Source organism: Sebastes fasciatus, chromosome 17 (genome assembly GCF_043250625.1).
Source record: "Sebastes fasciatus isolate fSebFas1 chromosome 17, fSebFas1.pri, whole genome shotgun sequence".
Taxonomy (NCBI): domain Eukaryota; kingdom Metazoa; phylum Chordata; class Actinopteri; order Perciformes; family Sebastidae; genus Sebastes; species Sebastes fasciatus.
In genome coordinates, this window is record NC_133811.1 from 23,730,655 (window position 1) to 23,744,797 (window position 14,143).

The 14,143-nt window shown below is 39.4% G+C and overlaps 1 protein-coding gene across 1 annotated transcript; it reads right to left on the reverse strand.

The window, feature by feature from the left end:
• Nucleotides 1-34: 34 nt before the first annotated feature.
• Nucleotides 35-14,011, reverse strand: rnf5 (ring finger protein 5). Its single transcript, XM_074614431.1, has 6 exons — nucleotides 13,591-14,011; nucleotides 5,005-5,023; nucleotides 3,112-3,224; nucleotides 2,961-3,018; nucleotides 2,748-2,859; nucleotides 35-2,348 (listed from the first exon to the last, which is right to left on the reverse strand). The coding sequence occupies exons 1-6, from the start codon at nucleotides 13,818-13,820 to the stop codon at nucleotides 2,227-2,229; spliced, it is 654 nt and encodes a 217-aa protein (XP_074470532.1). The 5' UTR covers nucleotides 13,821-14,011; the 3' UTR covers nucleotides 35-2,226.
• Nucleotides 14,012-14,143: the final 132 nt, after the last annotated feature.

The window sequence follows — 14,143 nt, forward strand, 5'->3', positions numbered from 1 at the left end:
TTTTTTTTAAAGCCTACAAAAAAACGAATTCACACCATTTTTTCTTTTTTTATTTGTTTCCTGACCTGGATTGAATGACATATTTTAATAAACAGATGATACACATACCCAAGTTTGATAATATTAAAATGTAGAAATGACGACACAAAACAAGTCGATGTTTTAATGAAGTTTTAATCTCCTACATCATTTGGTTTTGCACAATGTCTCCAGTTTTAGTCTGTCAAATCTTGTTTTAGTGTCACATAAGCCTTATAATACAAAGTGTAGCTTGAACAGACAAGTATGCAAGAAATGACAAGCCCCCTGCAGCCATCCTGTCATCCAACAGAGGACATTCGGCATCATCTATAACCCTGGTGTGAATGTTTAAATGCCAAACACCCACTCATTACATCTAGTTGAGCTGATTTCCAGTGATATTACACATACAGGTGTTGGGGAGGACTACTGTATATGTGTAAAAAAAAAAAGCCGTATGAAGCTATTTCTGGCTCCGGAGAGCTGCGTGAAATCTGATCAATTGCCTTGTCGGTTGGAGCTGAAGACTACGAGTTTGAAAATCTGAAGGTGTGGAGTTAGAAAGACGTGAGAGAAGCACATTTTGCTTGTCAAGTTGTCAAATATTAAGATGAATGTGTGTTATATCGCTCAACTGCTCCGAACACTTTGTACACTAAAAGGAAGATCTTTAGCGTGCCCTGTGTCGGTTACAAGAGAGCAAAACATCCTTATATCAAATCACATTAGCAGGGAAGGACAAACTTTTTTGCGTTCATAACATTTATTTAACTTAAAGGGAGAGGTTGGCAGAAGAGTTATTAGTTTGGGCTGCAAGCCTTTTTTTTTTTTTTGAGTCAAAGGAAAGAATTAACGGAAAACCAGGAACCGGATAATTTCTCGCTTTACAAAAGCACTCGCTCATCATCTCCTCCTCCATCGCCCTCCGCGGCTGCTCATCCACTCAGAAAACACGTAAAAACAGCATTTACAATATTCATATATACAAATATATAATGTTTACGCACTCACTCGGACACAGACACGTAGTCAGGAAAAAAAACCAAATCAACTGTGACACCAAGTTCACTCCTGTAAATTCTTAGTGTGCTGACCTTTTTCACCTCCACGAATAACTCAAAGGATTCTCCTCACTTCACTACATCAACCTCCGCCGTCATGAGTTTTGTATCATCTCATTGAGCTACTTTATTAGCCAGTACTTTCTCTCATGACAATTTGCTCTGTAATTAACAAACTGTGTGTGTCAGATTGCTTTTTACTCTCTCAAGTTGCTCATGTCGATGCGAAAAGCTCCCAAACTGGCCCTTCATTCATGTTTCTACAGCTTTGTGAGGAAAAGACACAACAAGTGGTTAAACGCCAGCACACGCTCCAATCTTTAGGACAAGCTCCGTCTACAAATGACTTCACAGTGCAATGGCTGGTTTTTGTTAAGACATGTATATAAAAAAAATGCATCCATCTGTGCTATTTCTATCCGTCCATCTGTTTAGTCGCAAATTGTAGGAGTTCAATTCAGGAGGAAACTGTAAACAGGAACATAATTCGATTACATTTTTTCACTCCCCGACATCGTACATGACCGATCCGCTACTCTTTGGCCTTTTTAGAGTAAGAAAAAGCTGCTATAGCAACAACTACGCTATCTCATACATACCCCTCCCTCTCTTCCACAACGTGTCTCCCTCTCTCTCTCAATCGAAGGAATAAACCTTCAAGAGGAATGTGAAAAACCAAAACAGAATTAGTCACTGCCCCGAATTATCCTCCACCCACCTCTTTTCTGCACCAAAAATCTTTACATAGCTCACCCCGATCACTTAATACTGTCTCTGAACCCAACAGTTAGTTTTCTGTGTGCATATATCTACAAGTGCATGTAGAGAGGGAGGGCCAACATGACTTATTTTGGGATTCACGCACCACTACTTTCCAGTGTTTCTTGCATAAACAAAATCAACGAAGCAGGTGTGTGGGGCTGAGAATCCTCAAATATAATATTTATATAATATATATCCTGTATGTCTTGTTTTGGGATTGAACACAATGCTACGCTCTCTCCCAAGTTAGTACCTGCTAGGAAATGTAAAATAATGAGTGTGTGTCTGTGGCTTGAGTTTAAGTGTGTGTTTTTTTTGCGCTCCTCCCTCCCCGCTTATCGATCCACTCGTCTATCCATCTATCCCTCCCGTCTGGTCTCCATCACACACTCAGCAGCCAGAAGAAGAAGAAGATGGCCACGAACAGGAAGAGGGAGTCTTGCCAGTTGTTATTGCCGTTGTTGAGGTTAGCGGTGCCTTGGTGATCACCTGGTCCATACTGGTCTGACATTGGGGAGAGATGGGTGGGAAAAGGTTAATACTAGGGCTGTCAATTCATTTAAAATATTTAATTGCGATTAATCGCATGATTTTTCATAGTTAATCGCGATTAATTACAAATTAATCAAATTTTTTCTGTTCTTAAAGGGAGATTTGTCAAGTAATACTCTTATCAACATGGGAGTGGGCAAATATGCTTTTTTATGCAAATGTATGTATATATTTATCATTAGAAATCAATTAACAACTCAAAACAATAATTTAATTATTACAAAAGCAGCAAGGATGTATCACTTTAACTGATCATTATCAGCTATTTAGACCGTTCAAATTGGTTTTATTTGGAAAGAAAGAGGTTTGTTAACCAGTGAGAGAATAACGTTTGTGTCTTCGTGCGTTTACCTGCTCTGTGAAAGGGGTCGTTGGCGTTGAAGACTGTGGTGAAGAAGCCGAAGGGGAAAGCACCGATGCCGAAAGACATGTGAAAGCCGGTGTCCCCGAAACCCTGAAACATCTGACAGAAAAAAAAAAAAACAGTTTAAAAAAATAAGACAAACATAAAAAGAGAATATCAATATTGTGAGCTTAATCAGTGGGTGAAAAAAAACGACTCACCCCGCCTCGACTCTCTGGCTCTGTTCTCTGTCCCTGAGGCCGAGGTGGAGTTTTCAACCTGAACAACCACAGAAGAAAAACATCAAATCATACGTGACCCATGAGGCGATAACAGAAAATACACACACACAGATGCAGACTCTCGGTGTACCTGGGGTCCTCTTGGCTGGAGCTCCCTCTGCCGTACAGTGGGATGACCTTCTCTCTGCTGATCCCTGCTTTACATACAGGACACTGCTGCCTGCTGGGCCGCGTCTCCAACCACTGAGAGGAGCAACGGAGGAAGAAAGATTAACAACATAGATCAGATAAAAACACCTTTCTACTGTCTAAATGCTGGGTTCAGTGCCGAAGTCTAAGAAAGGCTTGTGTCCAGCGGCACATTCACAACAAAAACTTGTAGAGATTAACAGTAAATACATTTCCACAAATGGTTGCAGTCATGTTTAATCTCTACTTGAATCTACTGTATGGTATGAAGTGCTTATGCTGCTACACTGAGAGCAGTGTAAGAGTAGAGTGACAGAGAGAAAGCTGCAGTAAACAGAGGCATTAAGTGCATTAGCATGTTTAAGCTGCACTAAGTCAACTGACAGGTGTAGTTTCCATGCTGAGGTTACATCACAACCGTGTGCTGATTACATTTAGGTTAACATGCCGAGTGCTGGAGTAAAAAAAAAAAAGGCCCGACTCAGCGGTAGCTCGCTCACACAGGTGTGTTTTCACCTATTGTGTTTGATTAGAGACGTCCTCTGTGGGCCGGTACAGTACAGACCTACTATCCCTTTTACGTTAGGGTTTAGCCATTTTAAAGTTCAGACAGACCACACCGACCGGAAGACGGAGCTTTGCTAAATTCTGGTGCTGTGGTATTGTATAAAACGGGTTGATGGGACAATGTTTGAATCAATGACTCGGCCACAAACACGCAAGACAGGTACGTTTTGACATATGGAAGTGCCTGAGCTGGTCGGAGCTCGCACAGAAACTGGCAAATTCTTGAATGAATCAGTTTTACAGGCTTCGGTGGAAGTGAGTGAGGTGGAGTTAAAGGGGACATATCATAGAAAAACTCACTTTTTCAGTGCTTGTGTTCATACATTTGGGTATCCAGAGTGCCTACCAACCCTAAAACTGTGAAGTAAGACAACCCAGTCAGTTTTTTTGTGGGCTGCCCAGATCAGAAAACATGTGATTCAACAAGTCATTCAGATTTGCTACCTCTTCCTATGTCACATACAGGCTCGTTAGAATATATACCTTTGAAAAGGTGCACTGTATTTTTCTTACGAGCCAATCAGAGCAGATTGGGCTTTTTCAGGAGGGGGGCTTAAAGAGACAGGCACTAAAACGGAGCGTTTTAGACAGAGGGTGAATACAGGTATATTCAGACAGACAGTATGTGAAAAATAAAGTGTTTTTTGAACATTAAGGCATGTAAACATGTTCTAGTAGAAAACCCCAAATACAAGTATGAACCTGGAAATGAGCATGATATGTCCCCTTTAATATTGTCATGGGCTGATGCAACTGACAGTTCCATCATGGGTTAATCCATCAATTATGTTTTAAGTCTAATTTAAGTCAGAAAATAGTAAAACGCCCATCAATTTCCATTTCCCAATTTGTTTCTCGATTCATGGATTGATTTGTCAGAGAATAGTGAGCCGAACAAAGCCGAAAGTGCCAATTTTGTCCGACCAACAAAAACCTCACAGTCCAAACCCCACAGACGGCAAAAAAAATCCTCACATTTAAAAAATCTGGAAACAATAAATGTTTAGCATATCTGTATGGAAAGTGCGCCAAACGTTTAATCTGCCATCAAAATAGTTGCAGATTAATTTCCTGTCAATCGACTGTCCTGACTGTGATTATAGAACAGCAACCTGCATGGAACCTGTGAATGTGTGGCTAAAGGACGTAAACAACAAATCAGTTGTTGATTTACGTTCTGTCAGTCATTTCAGAAGTCTAATCAGTCAGAGTATTGAAAACACCTGTGTGGCTGTTTAACGAGTATCATGACAGAGGAACTACTTACTTGGTGAAGACAGGGCCAGCTGTAGAGACAGAGACAAACAAAACATTAGTTTGCATTCTCACAATAGTCACCAGCTTGCTTCGATAACAGCACCAACATTCCTGGAGCCAGTTTATTATATGTATAATATTATGTATAGATTGAATATAAAGTCTGTTTTTGGTAACTGTGTGAATCTTCCCGTGGAGTCCCACCTGGCCAGAAGCACCTGTTCCTAACGAGGGGGCTGATTAAACGTGTCCCTGCTCCCCGTCGTTAGTATTAAATGGCTCCATCTGTTGTCGGCAGTACGGCCGACCTGCTGCTGCATTGTGGGAGTGCAGGATGCAGGTTTGAGGAAATGCCAAATCAGTGAGTATTTCTCTCTCTTACACCTTTATAACTCTGTAACGGCCCATAAATATCTAACTGTACAAAGAAATGTTGAAAGTAGGGCTGTCCTGAATACTATTTTTTTGGACTTCGGTGAGAAATATTCGAAGCTTCGCTGAGTGGCGCGGCGCAGCAGGCTGACAAGTTCTTCTGTCTGTCTGTCTGTCTCCATCTCCCCCCGTTTCTGTCTGACAATAATAATTAATGTTGAATAATGTTGTGGAATTATTCTTATTTAATGGGCTATTTGGAGATTTATACATTATTATTACATATTGTTATTCAGGTCAGCCCTCGTTTATAGAGTTAATTCATTATTCCTGAACGGTTTTAAAAATAGTGGAAATAACCCTATGAAATACAGTCGGCAACTGCATAAAATTACTACTCCAATTGAAATACAAAAGTTAGAATTTTTTTTTCTTCTAATTTTTATTTGCTTAGGATTTCATTAGATAAACTTCAATCCAGTATATGACAACGGTAAAGGGACTCCGTGTTTGTCTTGTGGTTTTTAATTTATTAACCAAACTAATCTGCAAGTCTGAAAGCTCTCTAACTGCACCATAAAGTGCATTTTATTACCCGGCTTTGTTGAATACTCGACTGATTGGTCAATTACGGCATTCTACGGTCTGTTATTTCTGTATAGCAGAACGCTGCTATGGATGCAGTTCTGACCTCATTTTAAATATTGATTTCTTAAGTAAGTAGCCTTGTAATAAGCGAGGCCGCTTCGCGTTGGGGTCCTGCATCGCCATGTCTGGGTTTATTTTTATCCCTTACATAAATTAAATGTTTGAATAAATGAGTTTAGTTTTGCCCTAAGACCTCAGTTAATTAGAGTTCAGCCACTACAGAAAGCTTAAAGTTTCCATGAGGTAAGCAGCGCTTGTTTTACAAGATAAGATAACATGTTCCTGTCATGATGGTACGTTTTTTTTGACTGAGAAGACATGTGGATGCAAAAACAATACAGCCAGTGTGTGTAACAGTACAGTTAGTAGGAAACTATTCTTTTCTCTTCTGTATAAATGCATAATTTCTGACTTCACCATGTTCTTAAAGCAACAGCGGGTAGAATTGGAGCAAATATGAATAAAAAAAATATTTTGATAAAACACTATATCTTGACTGTAGTGCATGAGACAGGTAATCTGAAAAAAAATCATGTGCCTCTGTGTCCTCCGGTGTTCCTAATGGCATTTGCAAGATTTCACAGACCGGAGGAAAACAACCAATCAGCGCCGAGCTGGAGCCTTGTCGTCTTTGAGCAGCTGTCAATCACTTGCCAACTCTGACCAAACGGTCAAACTAGACAAATATGAATCAATATTCTGTATCTGTAATGCCTATTTCTCGCCTCAAATGTTTTCAGAAACATCTCGTAGTGTACTGTTTAGCTGTAAAATGAGAAAGTTTGTGACCTGGCAGTCATGTTGAGATCAGTTGAGGAAATACAAAGCCTCGCCCACCAGATGGAGCAAACTTTCTTATATACAGCTAAACAGTAAAGATGTTTCTGACAACAATTGAGGTGAGAAATAGGCATTACAGTAACAGTATTTGATCAGCGCTGACTAGTTTGACCGTTTGATTGGAGTTTGTGAGTGATTGACAGCTGCGTCTGTTAAATGAACAGCCAATAGGAACGCTCCCTGAAATGACCTGTGATTGGCCAAAGTTTCCCATCACAGGATGGATTTTTCTAAAGCCTGAAAACAGAGCCATGAGGAGGTGCAGAAGTCTAGTTTTCTCTCAGAACACTTGAATTACAATATGCTGAAAGGTTATTTTTGCCCAATGATGCTAAAAATAAACTGCCTACTGTGGGTTTAATGTCTCTAAAAAGTGCTTCTGTCAGAGATTCCTTGTGAGATAAACTTCAACAGCAAAGTTAGCTCGGATCATGCAGAGGAACAGGCAGGACTTGTTTTCAACACTTTCAGCACTTCAAAAGCATAAAACATTCAAAACCTCAGTCATTGCCTCAGGTGGACCAAACCAAAACACGAAAACCACAAAACATGCAGGCTTTTTCCTCACACATACGGAGCGTGGCTCGGTGTGTACAGTATTAGTGTAACAGCGGCTATCAGATCGCTGCTGAGAATGACATTCCTGTGGCTACAAACAGCCGAACAAAGCGAGGCCTAAGTTAACACAACAACCCATTCAACGGTGATTCGACATGTGGCCACACGTATAGCCGAGCTCTTGTGACCTGAAAATAACTGCTTAATTTCCAATAAGAGGCTCAGAAACCATTCAGACTGCAGAACTCCATTATGTGACCCCACTAGAGCCATTAAATGGATGCAGAGTCTCATTTTCATAACATCAAATTTAGAATAAGAAGATAAGCCGAGAGTGGATTATTGTCTAGTTACTCCCCTCTGATCTTAATCATGTGTTTACAGACATACACGGCAGTAATGTTTCACTGAACACAATGCTTGGTGGGTGTTTTAGGCAAGACAAAAAGCCTTATCTGAAACGTTAGCTGCAGCAACGGGAAGAGTTTGGCTGCATGGAACTACAGTAGAGCAGCAAAATAATTGATTTGTTGTCAACTATTAAATTATTCGCCAACTATTTTGATAATCGATTTGAGTAATTTATTTTTTTTTTTTTTAAAGTTATTTTTTGGGGTGATTTTTAAGTATTTTATTGATAGGACAGTGGATAGAGTGTTGGAAAGGGGGAGAAAGAGAAATGACATGCGGAAAGGACCACAGGCCGGATTCGAACCCGGGTCCACCGCTGCTAGGACTGAGCCTTGGCGATACATGGGCGCTCGCTCTACCGACTGAGCTAACCAGCCGCCCGAGTAATTGTTTTTAAGAATTAACAATTCTCTGATTCCAGCTTCTTAAATGTGAATATTTTCTGGTTCCTTTACTCCTCTATGACTGTAAACTGACTTTTTTTTGAGTTGTGGACAAAACAAGACATTTGAGGACGTCATCTTGGGCTTTGGGAAACACCGATCACCATTTTCTGGCATTTTATAGACCAAACAACTAATCATGAAAACAATCGAAGGATGAATAGACAATGAAAATAATCGTTAGTTGCAGCCCTGATCTACTGTCTTAAATTTTTGTGCTGCACCTAATAATTCCTAATTCCCATGTTGACGTCTTCACGTCTTGTTTTGTTAAAAAAAAATAAAAAGATTAACGGAGCAAAGGAGTCGAAATAGTTAAAAATGCATGTTTTGAGAAACACGGGGTGGTGTATTCAAATTGCGTTTCCATACAACGAGTTAACTTTCAACAACCTGAAACGAATACCTTCCTGTTGATCGACTAATTGATTCAGCTCTAAACTTGACTCAACCTACTGGGGAAAAAAAGAGGCCAAGACTAAACATGAACTATTCCAGGATCACTGTTTTTAATGAAGGTAATACTGTAACTACAGTATATCCACTTTAATATAACTAACAGTGTAAAATAACGAGTCCATCAATCGGTCAATTGATCAATTAGCCGATCTATAGACAAATAATCGGCTAAACTAAATTTAGATCCGGCTTCTCAATTGTGCAGATTTGCTGCTTTTCTTTATCTTCTGTGATGGTATGATCAATATTTCAAGGTTTCAAAGTGTTTGGTCTGGCGAAAAATATGGGGATTTTTCACTATTGTCTGACATTTTATAGACTAAACGCTTCAAAAAAATAAAAAAATAAATAATTGGCAGTAGGGGTGTTGTGATACTGTATTGATTCTCGAAAACACTATACATTTTTCATGGATATATTACATGTTAAGATGAACTCGGGCAATACTTTATTTCATTTGCAAAGAGATGTGCCCTCTCAAAGTAGTGCTACAGTATGATGTTGGATGTTACAGGGACTGTGCTGAAGGCAACTTTTTTAAAGCTCAGATGTTATGCATGTGGTGGTGTGTTCTTTATAATATGATAGTTTTCCTAAAATTAGATTTAAAACCGTTGGGAAACACTGATCGACATTTTTCACCATTTTATAGACCAAACAACTAATCGATTAATCAGGAAAATAATCGACAGATTAATCGTCAATGAAATGAATCGTTAGTTGCAGCCCTACTTTCCTTTGATCTAATTTTTCTCGCTCTACTTCCAGCATGAGCTCTCATTCAGTCTCGGTGCATGAGAGCTCACTGCAGCCTGTGTGGCCGGCGTCTTTCACTCAGGGATCATAAAGACGTCACACCTCAAAATATTGAAGTGACGTTAATGTCTTTTACACACAAATCATTTCCTCTAGAATCTCATGCAGTTTGCTTGTAGGGCGGCTTTCTGAATTTACTTAAAATTTGAATTTTTCAGTTTCCTGAATAATTTATCTGTCATATATTCCGACACACTCGAGGGTAAATTGCAGGTTGAGTTTCTGATTTCTATTGTGCTAACTCTATTTATTTGTGAGCATTTTGGCTACAAATGTAGTTGTTTTGCTGCAGCTGAACTATCGGAGAAATGGTCCAAAGACCAAAGAAATAAATGGTGTCAAAGTAAAATAAAAGCAGGGTTAGACGTTTAACTCACACTGAGGCCATCTAAAATACAAACTGTAAGCTACGCCACAGAGTGACAGTGATTTATAATATATAAATTCTAATAGAAATATAAAGACAGTTAATAAGCAATTAAGTTGCAATTTTGATTTGAAGTTGCAGCAGGTGATCCAACGTCATCATCACCTTTCATCCTTGCTGGTAGTTTCATCACAGTTTCATCACGTTTCACAGAAGATGAGAGAGACGAAGGGGGACACAGGTAACCTAGCAACTAAGTTACATCAGATCCCCGAACGCAGGAGCTTCGATGCAACTGCTGCACCTGTAACTGTGAGGTGAATTTCTCTGATCAAATATTAAATAAATCAACACTAGATTATTAGACAATATTGAGATAATGAAAAAGGCCTCAGGCTCTGTGGTCTTGTGTACTTTGTAACACAAACATTTATCAAAACACACTTCAAAGCTGAGCAATTCTTCTTTTTCTTCATGCCTAGCATACTGCTCTGCATGTTTAGTACAGAAATGTTGCTTGTATAACTTTAAAAAAGGCAACTTTCTTCTTGTAGATGAGACAGAAAGACTTAATAAAGCATAATAATCAGCTGTCCATCTCTCTTAAAACTGTCTGTCCTCCAGTTCAGTCTTTATTTTAGGTTTGAGAAAAGAGACTTTGGTGTCATGTGCACTGCTGTAAATCAGTTGATCACAGCTTAGTGTCCATTTTTACAAGTTGTTCAGTTAGGCAAAATAAAAGGCCAGTTTTTATGCTTTAAAAGGTGCAGTGTGTAGGATCTGACGGATTCTACTAACAGAAACTTCACCCGTGTGCTCAAAGCGCGTAGGAGAACTACGGTGGCCGACGCGAAAACGTGAATGTCCCTATCTAGAGCCAGTGTTTGGTTTGTGCTTTCTGGGCTACTGTGGAAACATGGTGGACTTCGTAAAGAGGACCTGCTCCGTATGTAGATATAAACGGCTCTTTTTAAAGCTAACAAAAACATAATATTCATATTTTCAGGTGATTACACACTAATGAAAACATACTTATTCATATTTTATTCCATTTCTGCCAAGAGATCCCCCGAAATGTTACACACTGTTCCTTTTAATTTTGCAGCTTTACCAGACATTTTAATTATTATTTTCCAAATAGAAGACAATAAGTAATTCACGTCACTTGCAGGCTGGGCGTGACGCTAATTTCTAAACACACGGGGGGGCTTATGACATTGTCTTGTGGGCCGGATCGGCAGTTTAAAACCCTGGTTCAGGGTCAACCTATGAGACACCTTGTACATGATGGTCTTTTACAGCTCAAAACATTTTGTGGGCTTCATTTGTTTGTTCCCAGTGGAGTAAAAACCTTGACACTGAAAGCGAGATTACATTCGTAGTCACAAAGAGACCACGGTTTACGGACTGCAGGAGCATCCCTACTAACCTACTTCCTTAAACTCTGTCTCTGTTTCCAAAACACAACCACACAGATCATTATCATTTAAAACTCCCAAAACGTACGTCACTAACGGGTAAAGGGAGGTCACGTTTTCTTCTGTGTTATAACTTTTACTACTGCTTACAGTATTATGCCCTTACGGTTTGACCCCAATCCCAATCTCTTGGCTCTAATCTCACATTAGCCTCAACCAGCGAGCGAGCAAGGCCATCAGTCAACACTCATGAATGAGCCTTTAAAACACGTCACTTTGTGCATGTGTGAATGAATGTTCAACAAAAAAACATTTGAAGGTTGAGAGCCTTGCGCAAGACTTGATTTAAAAACCGAGATAGGAGAAGGGACGAGAATCACAGTTAAAGTGCAACCAAGGGTGACAAGTCACTTTCACTATTGATTAATCTACTAAACTAATGAGACGTACGGGACATTTTATGGTTGATAAATAAACTTATCAGTGCTCTCGGGTAGGCAAACTGTTTCTAAATTACCTCAAACATGATGCATCTTTGGCATTCCTTTACTGCAATTACTTATTAGCTGACATATAAACCAATATTATTATAACGGAATTGAGCAAATATTAGCCGATACAGTGATTTAATGGTCAAAAAGTTGCATTTATATCATATCATTTTGATTTATCAGAGATACAGGTAACAGTTTTGAGTGATTAATATGATGCTGGCTTTTATCATCTAAATTGTATTTTACCCCCAGATGTTTCTTGTTTTTATGATCCCTCTGTTGATTGTATTTTATTCTTTGCTGATTTTTTTTTTTTTTTTTTTTTATATTTTGTTGATTTTCTTTTTTTTCTGAAAAGCACTTTGTAACCTTGTTTAGAAAAGTGCTATATAAATAAAGTTTATTATATATTTTCATCTCAATGAATTTATAATTTTTTTAGTGTATACTGTCAGAAAATTGTGGAAAAAAATCCATCCCAAATTAACATATTTTAATTACTTGTATTATCCAACCAACTGCCAAAATAACTAAAAAATAAAAAAATTCAATTATTTAAAATACAAAAAAAGCAGCAAACCCTCGCATTTAAGTAGCTGGAACCAGAATATTTGGTATTTTTTGTGAAAAAACTATTTGATTTTCTGTGTATAATTTGTTTTAGCACCATACTGCACACCTGCCAGGTGCACCGAGCATGGACCTGATCTCAAAGCTACAAATGATCACTGAAAGTTAATGTGTCACAGAGAGGGTGTTTGTGAGTGAGCAGTTGTGACCTCTGACCTACATCACACCATATGATAATATATGATCAAGCTGAACCACTTAAAACTGCTCACAAGATCAGAGCAGATCACATGTGCAATCTGCAGATATGTTGAGTGACCAGCAGCCTTCATCAGAGACATCAGGACCACAAACACGGTTTTATAAGAGCCATTTTAGGCACAAAAAAAATGTGTCTGGAGCCACAAAACATTTGAGCATTGTGATGAAGGTAACACAGTTTATAGTCGAAGTATATAGTATATAAGTCTAATGCAGTGAGGGGCCAAAGAGCAAATGTACTACGTGTATTAGGGCCACATTGAGGGAAAAAAATCAGAGATTTCCAGAATAAAGTCATATTAAGAGTAAAAAGTTGTAATATTACGAGAATAAAGTCATAACTTTGCGAGAAAAAAAGTCGTAATACTACGAGAATAAAGTTATAACTTTACGGGAAAAAAAGTCGTAATATTATGAGATAAAGTTGTAACTTTACGAGAAAAAAAGTCATATTACGAGAATAAAATCATAACTTTACGATAAAAAAGTAGTAATATTACGAGAATAAAGTCATAACTTTACGATAAAAAAGTAGTAATATTACGAGAATAAAGTCATAACTTTACGAGAAAAGTCGTAATATTACGAGAATAAAATCATAACTTTACGAGAAAAAAAGTCGTAATATTACGAGAAAACAAATTGCAGATATGGTGAGTGACCAGCAGCCTTCATCAGAGACATCATGGACCACACATTTATAATGTTGCAACCAGGCTTCACTCATCATCACTGCAGCTCTGACAACAAAACCAACTTCAGTTATCTAACTAACAAGCCATCTTTGCCGCTGTCATCTGCTGTTTAAAAAAACGCGTTTTTGGGGCGTGATTCTGCCGCGGAATATGTCAAACTGACGGAGGCCGCGGCAAAACTACACACCGGTCAGAAACATAAACAACCTCCTTCCACACATCAGAAACTACCCCCGTCTCGTACCAGAACAAGTGGCCGCACATACTGATGACCGCGTCCCGGGCAGTGTCCAAACAAATGTTGCACTCGAAGGTGGCCCGGTCCCGCTCCCGGTCGCCCTCTGCGCCGCTGCCGCTACTGCCGCCTCCTCCACCGCTGCTGCCGCCCGGCCCGTCGCTGCTCTCCCCGGCCGGGAATCCTCCTCTGCTGGCCGGCCCGCCGTCACTCGAGCACCGGGGATCCGCGGCCGCCATAATAATGTTACTGTTTACGTAGTGAGGAAGGTAACGAACCCAACCGAACCGCACCGGGCCGACCCGAGCTGTTAGTGAACTGTGTCTGAGTCTGGCGACGACGAGGTGTCACCAGACCGAGAGGCTGCTGCTACATGGAGGTGTTATGGATTATTACGGGCTGCTGCTGCTGTCGCTCCACCTGAATGAAGACTTCCGCTTCCGGGAAAAACACCAGACGAGGGGGCGGGGAGGATATATACACCCACCACGAATTATATAATAATAATAATAATAATTATAATAACACAAATTATAATAATAATAAAATGAACAAAAAACAA